Below are 19,758 nucleotides of genomic sequence, written 5' to 3'. Positions count from 1 at the left end.
CCTATTTCCTTCTCCCATTGTTAGATTATCAGCTTGGGTTTAGGGAATAAGTTAATCATACTGAGAAATGGATATCTGATAATCTCATTTAGATGATGATGATTATACTTTGACATTTATATCTCACATTATCACAGCAACCTGAGTTCAATGTGGCTAAAAATACAGTGAAATCACATCATACAGAACTCAAAGTGAACATACTACCAGACTATATACATAGTACATTGCAATAGAAAGAGAAAGTTAAAAAAAAACCCAAACAATACAGAGCAATTTATTTGAGCACACATATCTGAAGCAAACTGGGAAAACCATAATTGCTCTTGAAAATAAACTATAGAGGAACAGAGGACCAACTACCACTCAATTTGGTTTAAAAAGTATTGTAGATGGAGGATGACAATTGTTTGTAAGACATTATTTACCTGTAGTAGTAGTCTTAAACCTTTCAGCAAACTATGAAAGTGCCAGAAAATCTACAATATCCCTTATACCTCTTTTTGGGCAGTTGGAGAATGGCTATGATCAAGCTCTCTATTTCTGAGTTCGGAAAAGTCTCTGGTGAAACCGTTGCCTCTAGGATCACTAAAAGAGGGATGAAAACAGGTCATCCTGAGGGAGAGGAGAGTGAGGGAGATAAGCTCAGCTGACTAATGCAGATTGAATGCACATATGGTACCAGAATTAGGTGTGTGAGAAGAACAGCATGATATTCTCTACCAAACCATCCCCGCCTCTCCTTCCCCTTGTCCCTCCTCTTGTCCGTTCCCCTATTTCCTCAACCCCTCTGTCCTTTTCCTCCTTTCTTGAGGTCACTGATGAAGAAATATCACATCTTCTCTCCTCCTCTAAACAAACTACCTGTTCCTCTGATCCCATTCCTACCCACCTTCTTAACACCATCTCTCCTACTCTCACTCCTTTTATCTGTGATATTCTCAATCTCTCTCTTTCCACTGCGACCATTCCTGATGCCTTCAAACATGCTGTAGTCACACCGCTCCTGAAGAAGCCTTCGCTTGACCCTACCTGTCCTTCCAACTATTGACCCATCTCCCTTCTCCCCTTCCTCTCCAAGTTACTTGAACGCGCCGCCGTTCACCGCCGCTGTCTTGACTTTCTCTCGTCTCATGCTGTTCTTGACCCACTCCAGTCTGGCTTTCACCCTCTTCATTCAACTGAAACTACACTTGCTAAAGTTTCCAACGACCTATTCCTGGCCAAATCGAAAGGTCTCTATTCTATCCTCATCCTTCTCGCGTTATCCGCCGCTTTTGACACTGTTGATCACAGCCTACTTCTTGATACCCTGTCTTCATTTGGATTCCAGGGCTCTGTTCTTTCCTGGTTCTCCTCCTACCTCTCGCTTCACACCTTTAGTGTACACTCTGGTGGATCCTCTTCCATTTCTATCCCTCTACCAACTCAGGGTTCTGTTCTCGGTCCTCTCCTGTTGTCCATCTACACTTCTTCCCTTGGCTCTCTGATATCAACCCATGGCTTTCAATACCATCTCTATGCTGACGACTCCCAAATTTACCTCTCTACCCCTGAAATTTCAACCAGCATCCAGGCCAAGGTCTCAGCCTGCCTATCTGATATTGCTGCCTGAATGTCCCAACATCATCTAAAACTTAACATGGCCAAAACCGAGCTTCTCATCTTTCCCCCTAAACCTACCACTTTTCTACAGTTTTTGCAACCACATCCAAAGCGATCTATCTGGGGCAACGGAGGGTTAGGTGACTTTACCCATTGTCACAAGGAGCTGCAGCGGGAATCGATCTCAGTTCCCCAGGACCAAAGTCCGCTGCATTAACCGCTAGGCTACTCCTCCACTCCACTCCATTCTTCTCCCCCCTTTTCTCTATTCCTGTGGATGGTACTCTCATTCTCCCTGTCTCATCAGCTCAAAACCTTGGGGTCATCTTTGACTCCTCTCTCTCCTTCTCTGCTCATATTCAACAGATTGCCAAAACCTGTCGTTTCTTTCTCTATAACATTAGCAAAATCCATCCCTTCATCTCTGAGCATTCTGCCAGAACCCTTATCCACACTCTTACCACCTCTCGTCTTGATTATTGTAACCTGCTTCTCACCGGCCTCCCTCTTAGCCATCTCTCTCCTCTTCAATCAGTCCAAAACTCCGCTGCACGACTCATTTTCCACCAAAGTCGCTATGCACACATTAGCCCCCTCCTTAAGTCACTTCACTGGCTCCCTATCCGTGTCCGTATTCAGTTTAAGCTTCTCTTATTGACCTATAAGTGTATTCACTCTGCTGCTCCCCAGTACCTCTCCACTCTCGTCTCTCCCTACGCCCCCCCCCCCTCGGGTACTCTGTTCTGTAGATAAATCTCTCTTATCTGTCCCCTTCTCCTCTACTGCTAGTTCTAGACTCTGTTTCTTTTGTCTTGCTGCACCTCACGCCTGGAATAGACTTCCAGAGCCTGTGCGCCTAGCCCCGTCTTTGGCCGTCTTCAAGTCCAAACTTAAAGCCCACCTCTTTACCACTGCTTTTGACTCCTAACCTCTACTCACTTGCCCTGTCCTTTATCCTCACCTCTTTATTCCCTTACCCTTAATTGTTCTGTCTGTTTACCTTTCTTATCTAGATTGTAAGCTTTTTGAGCAGGGATTGTCTTTTTTTTGTGTATGGTGTACAGCGCTGTGTATGCCTTGTAGCGCTATAGAAGTGTTAAGTAGTAGTAGTAGTAACATCTGGGATGTGGCATGAGTTACCAACCTCTGGCTCAAAGAAAACACATTTCATTGACTGGTATATCTTTTTAATGCTGGTTGAATGAGTTTGGTTATAAAGTATGTACTGTAGGTTTTATCATTTTTACATGCCATGCTTTTCTGAAAAAGGTGCCTGCTTACTTTCCCCCAATTTTATATAGTTGGCATTTTAATGTGGAAAATATTTTCTACCATACATCATTCCCCCTAGATTAAATACTGTTATATAGATAACGAGGATACAGCATGTACTGAATCTAGAAAACCAGTGATATAGCTTATCTGACAATGCTTCTTTGTCATAGTTCAGTTTTAATGAAAATCTGATTCTAAATCCCAAATAGTTGTTTCAGATTGTGTCTGGAAAGATTTTAAAATAATTTTTTTGTTTTGTTTTTGTAGATATTTTTGGGATGTTGTCCTAGGATATTCCCTTGATCTCAAGAAGAAACTTCTCCATTTTGTTACCGGAAGTGACAGAGTACCTGTGGGAGGGATGGCTGATTTGAATTTCAAGATTTCTAAGCATGAAACATCCACAAACTGGTAAATAACTATTCATCTTAGAAATGTTAGAGAACCATTGTCTTCAAATATCAAATTTTATAGTAGTTAGAGCAATGGGCTGAGAATTTAGGAAGTCAGGGTTCAAATATCGTTTCTTTCACTTAAGCACTTTGTGACCCTGGGCAAATCACTTCAATCCTCTATTATCGCAAGTACAACTTAGGTAAATGCTCCAGGAGAGCATAGTCATCATCAAGGCATTTTTTCTGGATGACCTGCTGGTAGTGGGGAGGTTGAATTTTTTCCAAGAAAGGTGGCCTTTTGTAACCTCCGACCAAATAGTCTGCACAGGATATGCTCTCAGTTGGCAACTAAGACCTCCATATTGTCCTCCACAGAAGTAATTTCTCAGTGCCCAGCATGAGTAGGTGCTTACAGAGGAACTCTCTGCCCTTCTCCAGGCCCATGCGGTCGATCCCATTCCACCAGGGCAGGAAGGGCAAGGATTCTATTCCAGGCATTTTCTTGTAACCAAGAAGATGGGGTGGGGGGGAGACTTCATTCCATCTTAGACCTAAGAACACTGAATATGTTGTCAAAGAAAAGTTCAAGATGGTTTCCCTGGGCACCCTTCTCCCCATGATTCAGGAAAATGATTGTCTATGCTTTCTGGACTTGAAGGGTGCATGTACTCACATCCTGATACTTCCCAGTCACCGGAAGTACCTCAGATTCTTAGTAGGGAAATCTTTTCTCTGACTGAATGGTGTCCTAAGAGGAGTGTGAGGGAGCCTATAGGATGCTGTCCCTCTTCCTTGACAGCATTCCCTCACAGTGCCAGAGCCACCTTAAAACTTAGTCCTACCCAGGGTAGAGGGGCGGAGTCAGGAGGACATGGTCCAGGAAGTATAAAAGCTCAGGGCACAGCTAGTTTGGGAGGCACAGAGGGAACAGCGACACCCAACTGCAATTGCCTCCATCTACATGTGAACTGCAGCTTTATAGTCAAGTAGGTCAAGTCAACTTTGGAACCTTGCAACTTTGGATTTTTGATCCATGTAACTGCTAGAGACTACATTGGTAACACTAGGGAACCAGGTCAGAGACAAGTAAAGCGTACAGTTATATTGTTGATTATTTAGTTTGTGCAGGATGTTCTAATAAAGATTGTCTGAAGAAGTGGGCTTTCAGGTGTTTTCAGAAAGTTATGAAGTTACGATATTGTGTTCCAGATTTTGGGATATATGCAGTGGTGTGCTGGAGCCAGTTGTTAAATTTTGTTCCGACTTGCGAGCCGGCACTCCTTCCTTCCTCCTCCCTCCCTCCCTCCGGATCCAGTCCCTCACCTGGCTGAGTCACCCTTGTCCAGAATTCTTCGGGGCAGGCAGTCTTGCCTGCCCGCTGCCGGATCGCTCTTTAAAAATGGCCGCCGAGACTTCTGCTGAAGTCTTGGAGGCTGCCCTTGTAAGTCTTGGCGGCCATTTTGAAAAGCGATCCGGCAGCGGGGGAGAGTCAGCGCCGGCAGAGGGCAGGCAAGACTGCCTGCCCTGAAGAATTCGTTGAACAGCTCGGTGAGGGGGTGGCAGGGGAGAGAAGGGAGTCGCTGGATATGGGTGCCTGGAGGAGGAAGGGGGGCAGGGGAGAGAAGGGAGTCACTGGACATGGGTGGCTGGAGGAGGAGGAGGGGGCAAGGGAGTCGCTGGGCATGGGTGGCTGGAGGGGAGGGCAGCGGGAGAGAAGAGTCGCTGGACATGGGTAGATGGAGGGCAGGGGAGAGGAGGGTCGCTGGACATGGGTAGATGGAGGGCGGGGGAGAGGAGGGTCGCTGGACATGGGTGGATGGAGGGCAGGGGAGAGGAGGGTCGCTGGACATGGGTGGATGGAGGGCAGGGCAGGGGGAGAGAAGGGTCGCTGGACATGGGTGGATTGAGGGCAGGGGAGAGGAGGGGAGAGAGAAGAAATGCTGGACATGGATGGAGGGGAGGGAAGAGTGAGGAAGGAGATGAGGGAAAAGGAAGAGAGGAGAAAAACTGCACATGGATGAAGAATATAGGCAGAAGCTGGATCCACTGGACAGTCAAGTCTGCGGAGGACCAGAAATGAAGAAGAAAGGAGGAAAGGAAAGGAAGCCCTGGAAACGGAGTTAAGAGGACAGATAGCAGCAGAATCGGATACTGGGCCAGCATGATCAGAAAAACAGTCACCAGACAACAAAGGTAGAAAAAAAATCATTTTATTTTCATTATAGTGTTTGGAATATGTTCACTTTGAGAATCAGGTGCTCAACATTAAAAGTTTATATTTATTTACGGCATTTTATTGCACATTAAACATGAATTAGATTGGAACCTGGGATCATTTAATTTTTTTTCCTGGAGTAATGCATTGCCACCCCCACCCCCCAAGCTCTCTCCTCGGCTATAGCCAGCTCTGCAATTTTGGGGGGGGGGGGGCGCAGAGGGGGACCGGGGAGAGAGCCTGTTGTTAAACATTTACCAGCACACCACTGGATATATGTATGTGAAACTGGTTGAGTATACAAATTTCTGTTTTAGGCCTTGATAGCTGGGGAACTGTAGTATGAGGTAGGTTCTTGTGCCTTTGTGTTTTGTATGGGTAGTTCTGTTAGGTTTGTCATGTATTTAGGTGCAAGGACAAAAATTATCCTACGAGTCACAGAGCAAATCTTGAAGGATATACGTGCTTTGATGGGTAGCCACTGAGGTTTGAGGAGCAATGGTCTTGTGCTTTCAAATCTATTTGTTACCAATATTTATCTTGCAGCTATATTTTGTGCTGTTTGCACAAAACTTATGATACATAAGGGGCAAATCTATAAAGTGTGACAAAATATAGGCTCAGCACAATGATGGCCCGATGTACAAAGCTTACTGTGCTAGCAACGTCCAATTTAGATTGATTCTAGCCAGTTTAGTGTTCACATTAATCAGTGAGCAATACACAAAGGGGTTCTTCGTCGATCTCACCGTTTGCAGTAGCAGCCGATAATCCTATGCAAATGTATTACAATGAGCTGATTAGTATTAAAATGAGCATTCTGAGCGATGCACAACCATTTCTAAGCAATGCACAGAAAGAAGTGCCCACCTTAACGTGCAAAATTTTCCAGGAGGGAGGTCTGGAGCTGATATAGCATGATGGCAACTTCTCGGCGGAGTAGTCTGCTGTCATATTTTAATAGCATTTGCACGTGTGTGTTAAATATGCCATATGCGTATGTCCCACACATAACAGCACTGTGAAAAGTTGTCATGGAATGAAAAAAAAGGTTGAAACACATTGTGGAGGCGCGTCCATGGCACTCGCAGCTGGAAAAAAGCTATACAGGGCTTTCATACATTCACATATGAACAATGAACCCCTACAAAAAGACACTGTAAAAAAAGGCTGAAGCACATTGTGGAAGTGCGTCTAAAGCACACGCAGTTGTAGCTTTTTTTTTTTTTTCATGGGCATGCGTATAGCATTGATGCTTAGTGAGTGACTGTTCTACGTATGTGCCAGGTGCTTTCCCTACTGAGCTGCTTGCTAAAATTGCATGCAGCTCATTTGCATACAATTTCCTTTGAGCATCGCCTGCTATTTCAAAATCGGTAAGTTCAACTGCGGATATGAACGCACACAGTTTTTAACAGCGACTTTTTGAGCATTGGGCCCTGAGTATGAATTCTATAACAGCATCTGGGTGCCCAAATTCCATTATAGAATACTAGCATGTCAGCATTTATGCGACATTTAGGTGGACCCATTTATAGCATGTCAGTAGCAGGCACAGATACACGTACCTAAATGTAGCACTTTACAGGGTAAATGACAATATTCTATAATCTATGTACCTAAAATTGTGACATGCCCATGCGTCTCACCCTGTGAATGCCCCTTTGCATCTACATGCTTACATGGTAGAATACGGTTGGGTACGCAGATAGCGTTTATGTGTGTAAATGTTATATTCATGCATGTGTAACCCAAGGGGTTAAATAATCTCAACTGGGCTGAATAAAGGTTCTATTCAGTGACATCATTCTCAGACATCACTCAGCTGAGCAATTGGTTGTCTGGGAAACGGCTTGCTGGGCAGTTGGGAGGTAAGGTTGAAGCTAGTAGGATTGTTAACTGAGTACAGCTGTGTGTTACAGAAAGTTTATTTTTAAAGAAAATATGTTCTGTGTTTAAGGTGACTGATTTAGGAAAGAGGTGATTGCTGGTAACTACAGTGTTTCAGCAGTCTGTCACATTTGTAATATGATGAAAGTGTGGTGACTGATGATACTGAGAGCTGTGTGTGACCAGGCTGGGCAGTAAGTAGCACAGCTCCTGACTAATTCTGCCATGGGGAAAATCTGGATTTAGAATAAATCTGAAACTGCTGTAAAAGCTGTTATTTAGAGTCCTGGCAGATAAGAGGGAATAAAAAAAAAAACACTTCTTTTAAGTGTTTGATTAGGGATCACCTAGTTGGGCTAAGTATGCAGTGAGCCCTGTTGATTTTAAGAACTGAGTATCTTATTAATTCTGGTGATGGAATATGTTAATACTGGAAGAGGATAGGGGTTATTGAATTGATTTCTGATGGGATAACTGTGGGAGGGAACAGAATAGGGAAAAATAATTATCTGTTTTTTTAATTGGGCTAGCTAGTTAGGGAAAACATTTAAGTGTGCCTACAGAAAACATGTTAAGTGGTTTAGTTAAGTTTAGGGTTTTTAATTGTTGATTTTTAGAAGCTTAGGTTAGTAGGTGCGTCAGTTCCTGAAACCTGCGCTCTGGCCAGAGATCATCACTGCAGTGAGTCATATGGTACCCAACGTGTAAAAGAGGAAAGGAAAGAAGAAGAAGGCGGGAATTGAAGTATCCTTTCACATCTGTGATCCGCTGGACTGGAATCATCAAAACAAAACCAGTAAAGTCAAGAGAGTAAAATAATAAACTTTTATACTTACCTTGTGTAGTTTGGAGAACCTGCAGGAGAGAGGAGAGAGAAAAAAACAAAGGATCAGTTCTTAATATTTGACATAGGCAGTTTAGAGTTGTTATATGTACACATATAAATAGATACTTATCTGATACTGTTTAATTGCTGGAGGTGGTGTCTGGGAGAGAAGCTGGGGAAAGAAACAGAATTAAACATAGAATCAAATGATAGAGGTAAAGGTTATCCAAATTTGTAAAAGTCCATGATGTTAAGTTGTAACTGTATGCTGAATGTTACTAAGTTGATGTGAATAGCAACCGAGTGATTGCAGTAGGAGTTGCAAAACTTGTGTTCACTGAAGTTAAAACTTTAATACAATAAATTTGTTTTTTTCTGAAAAATTCATTCCATCTGAATTAATATTTTTTTTTTGTATCCTTCCCTTTCTCCTGAGTCAGGCATTTATGGTACTCGGCCCTGACTGTTTAAGAAAAGAATTTTAGAAAGTTATTTAGATTTTGGGAGTTCACTCAGGAGAGGGGCGGGGTTACACATGTAAGTGCTAGCATTCTATAATCTTAACACACAAATAGCACTTACAATTAGGCTCTAATAAGGGAGATAGGTCTTCATGGCTGTGAAGAGCAGAAACAAAGGCTGTTTGGTACATCTGAGTCCGAACCGCATACATTAGCATCGGAGGCATTCGATCTAAAGGATCCAGGAGCTGTATTAGTTGCTGGGGATATTGGTCTCCATCAGCACTGAGCATCCACAGGCCCCATTGGAATCAGTTTAGTGCAGAATCCAACTTCACCCTCCTAGGCCCCTTTTCTGTTCCAGACTGCACCTTCACAGAAACCCTGTTTTGGTTGTTAGTTATTGGTTCATGTTGGCCTTGCTGTTGTGAGCCCCTGTTAACTGAAGTTTGTGGTTTTCAGTGAGCCCGGTAGCAAGGGATTCCCAAATGTAAGAATCATTGTCGTTCTTGTTCTTAGAGAAAGTGAAATTACTTTCTTAATTAATAGCCTTATCCTCTCATAAGGTTTTGTGTATCAGTCTCCCCCCCTTTTTTGTGGACTACTGCATAAAAATGAGAAGTTGGAAGGGGAAATTGTTTCCCTTAGTATATTTTTTCCTTGGTAAATAATGGCATATTTCTTGACAAAGTTTGCTTGGGAGTTGTATATAAAATTTATAAATAAAGAATTTAAAAAAAAAAAGAGAAAGCGAAATTACTAACCTATAGCAGGTGTTCTCCAAATACAGCAGGACATACATTCTTACATTCCCTTTCACCTCCCCTAGTAGTTGAATTCTTTTAGCTATTTTACTGTACTGATGGTCCCGTGTTCATGCTAGGTGGAAAGACACATGCACAGTGGGACACTGCCAAAAGCATCTTAAAGACACAGAACACTGGATAGCATCTGCACTAGGGCTCCATTGGATAGCCTTGCCCAGATGTAAGAATTTATATCTTGCTGTCTTTGGAGAACACCTGCTACAAGGAACATAGTAGATGACGGCAGATAAAGACCTGTATGGTCCATCCAGTCTGCCCAACAAGATAAACTCATAGCATAAGAGTAACTTCACTGTACTGCGTTAGGGGGCATGACATGGAGCTAGCACACTACACTTACCACACACTAACAGTCTAACACATATTTAACATGGGAGGACTTATTGCCTCCTAAATGGGAGGCACTAAGTGCTCCCACTTAATTGTGGCCAGGTACTGTGCACTAATTTGAACTTTAACATGGGACCAAAATAAAAGAGTGTTGGTTCCGCCCCCTCTCTTGAACCACAGTAGCTACAGATTATACCTATGGTGTAGTAAGAGCCCCTTGGTATATAAGGAAACCTATATCTGTATGTTATTTAATTTCTAACATCAACATTATTGCTTTTCTAGGTTACCTGTTGCACACACCTGCTTCAACCAGCTGTGCCTGCCAACTTATAAGAGCAAGAAGGAGTTGAAACAGAAACTGACAATTGCAATATCGAACGCAGAGGGTTTTGGCATAGAATAAAAAGAGAGGATGAGATTGTAAAAAAAAAACCTTTTCATTCTGGGTTATGTAGCATTGCATATTCTAATTGTGCCTTCAACTAGGTCTTTGCTTTACTAACTTTGCTGTATACCATGTTCAATCTTAAAATGTATGTATACATGCAATGTTATGTATTAACTTTCACTGGATAAGAATTCTAAACCAGAATTAATCTAATAAGCAGTCTGAATAGAAACATACCAGTCATATGACCTTTCACATGCATCATTGAAGGAATATCTGTGGAGCTTTCCAGCAAATGCCTCCCTGTTCACATTGGAGACCCACACACCACTGACCCACTGCTACTTAGTTTTGATTTGACTACCATTGAAAGAGCATCTTGTGTAGTTTTTTTTTTTTGGCATCAAATGATCAGATTTGCCAAGTTCCATCTCCACTCATTGTTCCTGTTGGCATTTATTGGTGTTTCAGTAGATATGACTCAGCATACACTCATTGCCTTGATCGGATAGACAAACAAATCATGATTTCACCAAATATCAGCATAATCCACATTGAGAATGCTAGGCTTTATGGCAACAACAGAACAAGTCATTTCTATGGCATGCCTTCCTGTAAAACAAGCCCAGTGAATATTAAAGCCTCAATGGTCTCTTAATATAGAAGCTACAGGGTTGCAACCAGGTCATTGGCAAATGATGGGGCTCCCTATCCTGTTGTCTTTCCTATTGCAATCTAAGGTCCTTCTGTTCTAAACTCAGACAAAACATGGATACTGCTTAGGTGAAAATTTGGCAGTTATATTTTTATATGCAAACATACATGAATAATGCTGCTATTCTAAACATTTATGCACATAGGACTAGATTCTGTAAATGGTGCTGAAAAATGTAAGCACTGAGTGCATTCTATAAAGGATGTGCAGCCTTTATAGAATAGCGCTAAGTGCATAAACGATGCCTAACTTTAGGCACCAGCAATTACAAATGCCAGCGCCTAAGTTAGGTACTGATCAAGTTTATTCTGTAACAATGCACATAAATTCTGGTACTGTCCCTGTCCATGCCCCCTTGAAATTACATGCTATAGGAGTTCCATACACAGCGTTATAGAATATGATGTGCATGTAACTCCCTATGAAGGCCAATTAATGCTAATAATTGGTTAATTATTGGTGCTGGTTGGCTCATTAATCAATTAAGTTGCACACACAATTTGGCAAAGTACCTGATTTGCACATTCAGCTTTAGTCACCATATAGAGAATCTGGGGAATAATGGGCAATTAAATGTTAGAGACTGTGTCTCACAGTTTTCTGACCTGCCCAAATTATGCCTACAACATGCTCTCTTTGAGTTTGCATCCCAGCCATCTACACATGTAGATATCAAGGTTTTGAAATCACTATATGTACATGCTCCCAAAATACATATGTAAATGCCACTATTTACATGTTGAGACATTTTTTTAATGACCTCTTATTTACACTTGTATTTAGCGAATATCTATATTTTGGCATGTTCATAACGCCTTTTAGTAAACTGGGTGCTAAAATCAACAAGTATTGTTAATAATCCTGGGCCATATCGCTATTTAACTGCCACTAGGTTTTGGAGTCTTCAGTTATTTTTCCCTGGCCTTCTGGAACTCAATCCTGCTTGAGATGCTTTTGGAAAACATTTTATTTTATAAATTAACAAAAATATTTAGATGCTACTTAACTGGATAAAATTCATTCAATGTGGTTTATAACACTTATACCATGAGAAACATTGGGGCTGGTGCGGGTGTGTGTATATATATATATATATATATATATATATATATATATTCCGCACACCTCACCACGCCCCAGTGTTTTGTAAGGGTATGGTAATTCAGGGTGGTGGTTGAGGTTTTTGGGTAGTTCTTGAATTTCTGATGACCTTTCATGGGGTTAATATGGAACTGAGTGATTAAGCTGTAGTTTTACTCATACTAACTTTCATTGTGGGTTGTTTATTTTCCTTGTTTGCCTTGTTATAATTTGCTTTATTTCTATTGCTATTGTGCTTGCATTTTAGTTTATTTTTTATTGTATTGGTGGATTTATGTTGTAACTCATCCTGGGACCATCTGAAAGAGAATGCAATCAAATTTTATTAAATAAATAAGGTTTGTTCCCAACACCTTGCTAAGGGCTGTGAATCAGTGCAGCTGCAGAAGACAACAAATATGGAGAAGTGCAAAATTGCTTCCAGTCCACTGTCTCCTCTGTGGCAGCGAAACAGATGGGGTGGAATAGGTGCATATTATAGCTTGGTTCAGTCCTGCTAGCGCTCTATTTTAATTTGACTTAGTAAATAAGCCTTTAAATTTGTATGTTTCTATAATAAATGCAATTCTATTCCTATAATAAATACAAAGTGCTTTCACCCATGAGCTAGACTGCTATAGGGATTGCTCTCTGCATTCACCTGTAAGATGGCTAGGCAAATGGATTTGAAACAGCACTTTATAAAAAATGTTGCCATGTAAGTACGATGTCTGACCGTAAAATTTGATCTGCAATAGGAATCTGAAATGCAAACAAACATAAAAACTGAACCTCTGCAGAGAAAAAGAAATTGGCGGTGAAACAGGTTTACCCAGTTGCATAATACATAAGATAAAAGGGCATCTTTTGAACAGTCCATACCCAGCTAAATTTAGGATAACAGCAAACATTAGGGTAATCACTAATTAATAGCTAGGATTTCTGAAGGTTAATGTTTGAAGGAAAGCTTAACTAAATCTAGAACATATTACTGAGTGATAACACAAGCTCTCGCTTCAAACCCTACAGATGATAATTCAAGGTTTAAAAGGACAGTATCATCTGCTTTCTCCCCAACCCCCTCTCCTAATATAGTGGGCTAACACTGTTTTATTAGGAACTGCTTATATGATTTTACTTTTATGAAAAACAGTAAATAATAAAAAAAGAAGGTCTGAAATGGAGGATAGTTTTCACACTTGTTGCGGTAGAACTAGAGGACATGAAATGAGATTGAAGGGGGGCAGACTCAAGAAAAATGTCAGGAAGTATTTTTTCACAGAGAGAGTGGTGGGTGCTTGGAATGCCCTCCCGCGGGAGGTGGTGGAGAGGAAAACGGTAACGGAATTCAAACATGCGTGGGATAAATATAAAGGAATCCTGCTCAGAAGGAAGGGATCCCCAGAAGCTTAGCTGGTGGTGGGGGGCAGGGCTGGTGGTTGGGAGGTGGGGATAGTGCTGGGCAGACTTATACGGTCTGTGCCCTGAAAAAGACAGGTACAAATCAAGGTAAGGTATACACAAAAAATGGCACATGTGAGTTTATCTTGTTGGGCAGACTGGATGGACCGTGCAGGTCTTTTTCTGCCGTCATCTACTATGTTACTATCCTGCTTATAATCGAAAGAGAAAAATGCCTACATTGCGACCCAAATCGGGAGATGGGCATCTTTCTCCCGTGGGCGCCCAAATCAGTATAATCGAAAGCTGATTTTGGGCGTTTCCAACTGCAATCCGTCGCGGAAACGGGTAAAGTTGACGGGGGTGTGTCGGAGGTGTGGTGAAGGTGGAACTGGGGCATGGTTATCGGCCGAGGAGAGATGGGCATCTTTAGCTGATAATCGGGGAAAAGAAAGCGTTTTTACCGCGATTTTGGGTCACTTTTTGTGGACCCTTTTTTTTCACGAACAAGTCCCAAAAAAGTGCCCCAACTGACCAGATGACCACTGGAGGGAATCAGGGATGACCTCCCCGGACTCCCCCAGTGGTCACTAACCCCCTCCCACTAAAAAAAACCCCATTTTAAAAACTTTTTTTCCAGCCTGTATGCCAGCCTCAAACGCCGTACCCACCTCCATGACAGCAGAATGTGTTCTATCCTGTGACAGCCTTTCCCTGGTTCTGATGTGGCTCTCGGGTGTGTATGACACCTTTTCTGTTATGCGCACTGCAGAGTCACATCAGCAATGCATTGTGGTGGGTGTAGGGTATTGGGCTCCGTGATTCCACTAGCTTGTGGCAAATGCTCACGATGTTGGTAGTTGGTAGGCTCTACTCCCATGGTGCTTTTCCCCCTGCTTACTGGGTCAGAGTGTGCCCTGTTTTGTTTCTGGTAGTCCATGAGGTAGTGGCCATTTTTGTAAGCCAGCTTTAGATCCCTTTCACGTGTTAGCCACGTTACAGAACTTAGTTCTTACCTTGAATGTGGCTGAAAGAGGGCATTGTACACCATTCTGCCAGCTCTGACCTACTGCTAATCTCAGTACCAGGGAGACTCGTTGCCAGTGGGGCACAACCTCTGATCTGCAGTTAACTGTGAGTAAGCGTGCTTATTCCAATAAAGGACGTTTTTGGAGAGATTAGTCTTCAGGTGTCAACTAGTGTGCCAATGTTATATAGCAGCAACAAGTCCTAGAGGCCTGCATGTATGCAGGTCCCTGGAGCACTTTTAGTGGGTACCGCAGTGCACTTCAGCCAGGTGGACCCAGGCCCATCCCCCCCTACTGTAACACTTGTGCTGGTAAATGGGAGGCCTCCAAAACCCACTGTACCCACATGTAGGTGCCCCCTTCACCCCTAAGAGCTATGGTAGTGTTGTACATTTGTGGGTAGTGGGTTTTGGGGGAGGGGGGTTGGGTGCTCAGCACCCGTGGTAAGGGAGCTATGCATGTGGGAGCGTTGTCTGAAGTCCACCGCACGGACCTCTAGGGTGCCCAGTTGGTGTCCTGGCATGTCAGGGGGGAGAGTGTACTACGAATCGTGGCCCCTCCCACGACCAAATGGCTCGGATTAGGAAGTTTTTGAGCTGGGCGTTTTTAGTTTCCATTATCACTAAAAAAAAAAAAAACAAAAGCCCAGCTGAAAAACGTCCATTTTTTCGAAAATACGGTCTGTCCCGCCTCTTCACGTACCCGTTTCCGGACATAGACACCCATGGAGATAGATGTTCGCGTTCGATTATGCCCCTCTATGTTGCAAAGTCCACAGATAAACAACATTTGCCCTTATAATGAAGCTGAAACTGTAAGGGAACAACTTTCAAATGGCCACCTAGTTCAGAGTATTTATGGACTTTATTATGATTTTCTATAAAGACACTACCCATACACTATCTCCTTCAAAGCATGCACTTAATAAACGGCATGTATAGTAAATGTTGGCAGATGAAGACCACAAGTAAATCAATAAACTGTAAGTCCAACTTCACCAAAACTGTGTTCAGTATTCTTATTCTGTAAGGCAAAAGAACTTTCAATGCACAATAAGGGAAAAGCCTCAGATATGTACAGGCATATAGTTTTTTTAAAACCTGTTTTTATCAATCTCTGACTCAAAAAACCTTACTTATTTCTATATGAGTATCAAAATGTCCAAATACCATCCAAACTTATTGTATCAAAACTTTCATTAATATTTTCAAAAATTGTTTTTGCAATACTGTCACTTAGCTTAATTGAATACATAGGTCTTCCCGACATTGGCCACCGTTTCACAGTGCCAAACTGCTACTTCAGAGGATGACAGACCTTCCTCAGAATTCTATGAAACAAGGGGTCACATGATGCCGATTAGCTGAACGGACGCCTCGTTTACCATTTCCAGGGCTCCTTACAACTTACTTATAAATCCTTGACTCCCAAATCACCGATTTGGCTGTTTCACTAAATTGACACTATACCCTGTCTGCCTCTCTTTATTCTAGAATGAAGAACCGAAATACGCAACATGGCTCAGAAACAGAGCAAAAGCATCAAGGACAAGGGTAAGCACCCTGAATGCAAAATGGCCAACGAGGTTGCAGGGCCTGTGTTCACTTTGCATGAAGCTGCGGTGCAGGAACTTACTAAGAACTTAACAGCGGTCATGGATGACAAACTTACAAAAATTCATACCGCCATTAAGGAAATCAAGGAGGGCTTTGAGCTGCAAGCAAATCGCATTCAAAGAGTGGAGGATAGAGTAGCGCAACAAGAAGACGGAGCAGATTACTTTGAGGAATGCATCTGCACTTTAGAAACTGCGAGCAAAGAGCTCCTGAATTGCATAGAAGACCAAGAAAATCTGTCGCAAAATAATTTGAGGGTGATAGGATTACCTGAAACTGTAAAGGACTCTGATTTATGACACGTGTTAACAACTTGGCTCCCAGAACTGCTAGGCCTCGCGCCCATGAATTCACCTATCATCATCGAACGGGCTCATGGGCTAGGCCAGCAAAAAGAAGGGGAGCACAAACCTATACCAGTGCTAGCCAGACTCATGCAGACAAAGGATACTATCCACCTATCGGGCATAACAGTCACTGAAATATGCAGAAAATACCATTCTGCTTTTCCAGGACCTTTTGGCAAAGGTAGCGGAGAAAAGACAGGTGATGGTACCCTTGTGCACTGAGCTATTCAAACACCATATTGTTTTCTCTTCTCTATCCAGCACGGGCCCGTATCCAACATGATAATAAATGGTTATATATTGACTCTGTCAAAGAATTGCAGCAGTTTTTACATAATTTGCCCCTCCCCCCCAACCTACATCTATGGACTCATAGACTTTACAGCTAATAGGAAATTGCACATCTGTTTCTGCCGTCATTTGTAGTTGGCTGTTTGTGTGATATGGGGGCACTGCAACTTGGACAAAGACTTTTGATTTTCCTTGCTGGTTGGTCCGAATTCTACTGCCCGGATAAGTTATGAAGCGGAACCCTTGGGTGTCAGTGTTTGTTTTATATTGGATGGAATAGTGGAGGTTCTTTCAGCAGTATATACACTGAACACCATATGTTCAGTGAGCAGAGATCACATGCAGTGTATGAGTTCCTTTGACATTTAACCTCTGATGTGAGATAACTGGATCAATCCTTGTCTTCTAACTTGTCGGGGAGAATGTTCCAATCGTGAGAGCCAATTCTGTTTTGTTTTTCTGTGGACTCAATTTGGGGTTCAAACTGAATGCTAAATGCTTTGTTTGTAGGAACTCTGGAGCTGGTAACCTAGTCATTGGGTAGACTATTAAGTCAAGCTGAGTGGGGGGTGGGGGTGGGTGGGATGGGTTGGATTGGGTGGCTGAATGCAGAGGTGGGATGGGTTGGATTGGGTGGCTGGTGTGGGACCATTTGTTTGTATGGGTGGAGTGTTGATGTTGATTTTTCGATCCATCATCAATTCATTTATCTGGAATTATAAACAAATTAACCCAGGTTAAATTGAATAGGGGTCTAGCCTTACCAGACTTATGCCTATACAATGCAGCTAATATAGACAAGAAAAAGCAAAACTGGGCCTTCAAGAAAGAGACAATGGCAGTCCTTTATTGTGAAAAAGACCTGACACAGGCCGTGTTTCGGCGCACAAGCGCCTGCCTCAGGGGTCAAAGTGTGTCTTCACAATATATGAGGAGGAATGTTCAGACAGTCTGAGTAAATTGACAGCCACCACTGAGCGCTTGTTCAATCCTAACAGACGCTGTCTGTGTGAAAACTGCCAACAGCTTATGGTATAAATTTTGTCATTGAATGGAAAGCTTTTTAGTGATGTTAATTTGAAAAATGTCATTGTTGATGTCATGACGTTTAGATTTTACATGCTGGCATTTTTGTTTCCCCGCAGCCATTTTGAAGTAGTCAAGCTGGTTGCTAGTCAAGTTATCCCCTTTTGGTAGAAACAGGGTACTCCCATTGAGATTTAGCAGCGTTAACTAGATCAATATCAAGTATGGACATTGTTTAAACGGGAAGCCTACACCAGATGCATTCACATATTTATAAAGGAGGAAAGACTAAAGCGGCTAGGGCTCTTCAGCTTGGAGAAAAGGCGGCTGAGGGGAGATATGTTGGAGGTCTATAAAATAATGAGTGGCGTTGAACAGGTAGACGTGAAGCGCCTGTTTACGTTTTCCAAAAATACTAGGACTAGGGGGCATGCGATGAAGCTACAATGTTGTAAATTTAAAATGAATCGGAGAAAATGTTTCTTCACTCAACGTGTAATTAAACTCTGGAATTCGTTGCCAGAGAATGTAGTAAAGGCAGTTAGCTTAGCGGAGTTAATAAAAGGTTTGGACAGCTTCCTAAAGGAAAAGTCCATAGACCATCATTAAATGGACTTGGGGGAAAATCCACTATTTCTGGGATAAGCACTATAAAATATTTTGTACTTTTTTGGGATCTTGCCAGGTATTTGTGACCTGGATTGGCCACTGTTGCAAACAGGATGCTGGGCTTGAGGGACCTTTGGTCTCTCCCAGTATGGCAATACTTATGTAAGAGAAAACGACAGCCAGCATGGTTAAAAAGTGAAGAGAAAGAGGCTATTAGAGCTAAAAGAACATCCTTGAAAGAATGAAAAAAGGACCCAAATGAAGAAAATAAGAAGCAACATAAGCAATGGCGAGTTAGATGCAACGCATTGATAAAGAAGGCTAAAAAGAGAAAATTCACAGTAACAACTTTTTCAGGTACATCAGAAGCAGAAAGCCTGTGAGGAAATCTGTGTGACTGATCATGAAGGAGCAAAAGGGGCACTCAGGAAGGACAAGGCCATAGCGGAGAAGCTGAATGAATTCTTTGCTTCGGTCATTACTGTATTTGAACAGCACCAGCGATCGTCTCATTTTGTGAGAACTTTTGGAGGAATATCCATATATGCCAAATTGAAGACCCCTGAAGAAGGCCTTTTCGGCCGAAACACGGACCATGTAGGGTCCTAATAAATCATTTTGGCGTTTTTAACATCTGTGACTTCAGTCTGGTCTTTCTGGATATCTTCTACTTGTTTTGTTGTTTTCTTGTGTTTTTTTTGCAGGAGATTTGGACTCTTTTGTTTTTCTTCCACCCACTTTGAACTCAGACACACCCAACAGCGGCGCAGCTGTGATGTGCTGGTGGGAATCCTCAAGCCCTGCCAGTTGAAGACTCCTGGCATCTCTTATGCTGCTCCCATTTGCATGGAGGCAGGCTGTTCATTGTTTATATGAATATGTTGAGCACTGTCTGTAACAGATTACAGTGCCTGTATCTTTAAAATGGATAAGACTACAAATCTTTGTAATCCTGTAGTTCCCTATTATAGGTTTTTTCAGAGCACATGTCACAGATCCCTGTGTCTTCTGGGACTCTTTCTATTGGCTTGACTGATTCTCTAAGAATGCTGGGCTAGTAGCCCCCCTCTTCCCTCTCCATCAAATGTTAAGCTGTCTGCATCAATGATCATGCGCCTTCTATGATCTAGCTGTTAATTTGTGTCTGTTGCATGAACCCTACTCCATCAAGTTTTTCACCAGTATAAATGTATATACAACATCTTTCTCAGCATGTTGCTGACTTGCTCCCAGCTTCTCTCTTGTATGGAGAGAGGGCTGGTTGAGAACAGACTCCCAGTTTGCAAGGCAAAAACTCTTGTCCGGCACAAATGAACTGTAAGTTACCTTTCGTTGTTTGATTACTACATTAAAGAAGATTTTGGTTCAGTGGCATAGCTAGGTGGAGACATGGGGGCCTTGGCCCCCATAAATTCAGTCTGGGCCCCTGG

The 19,758-nt window shown here is 42.4% G+C and overlaps 1 protein-coding gene across 1 annotated transcript in view; it reads left to right on the top strand.

Annotated features, from left to right (window-relative positions):
- HECTD2 (HECT domain E3 ubiquitin protein ligase 2) overlaps positions 1-11,091 on the top strand; it is a 137,203-nt gene extending 126,112 nt beyond the window's left edge. Inside the window, exons 20-21 of the mRNA XM_030204820.1 lie at positions 3,148-3,291; positions 10,110-11,091. Coding sequence (XP_030060680.1) covers positions 3,148-3,291; positions 10,110-10,230 — 265 coding nt within the window. The 3' untranslated portion in view covers positions 10,231-11,091. The remainder of the gene's footprint in view (positions 1-3,147; positions 3,292-10,109) is intronic.
- Positions 11,092-19,758: the final 8,667 nt, after the last annotated feature.

The sequence above is a fragment of the Microcaecilia unicolor genome, chromosome 5 (genome assembly GCF_901765095.1).
Source record: "Microcaecilia unicolor chromosome 5, aMicUni1.1, whole genome shotgun sequence".
NCBI lineage: Eukaryota > Metazoa > Chordata > Amphibia > Gymnophiona > Siphonopidae > Microcaecilia > Microcaecilia unicolor.
This window is presented reverse-complemented; position numbering and strand designations above follow the sequence as displayed.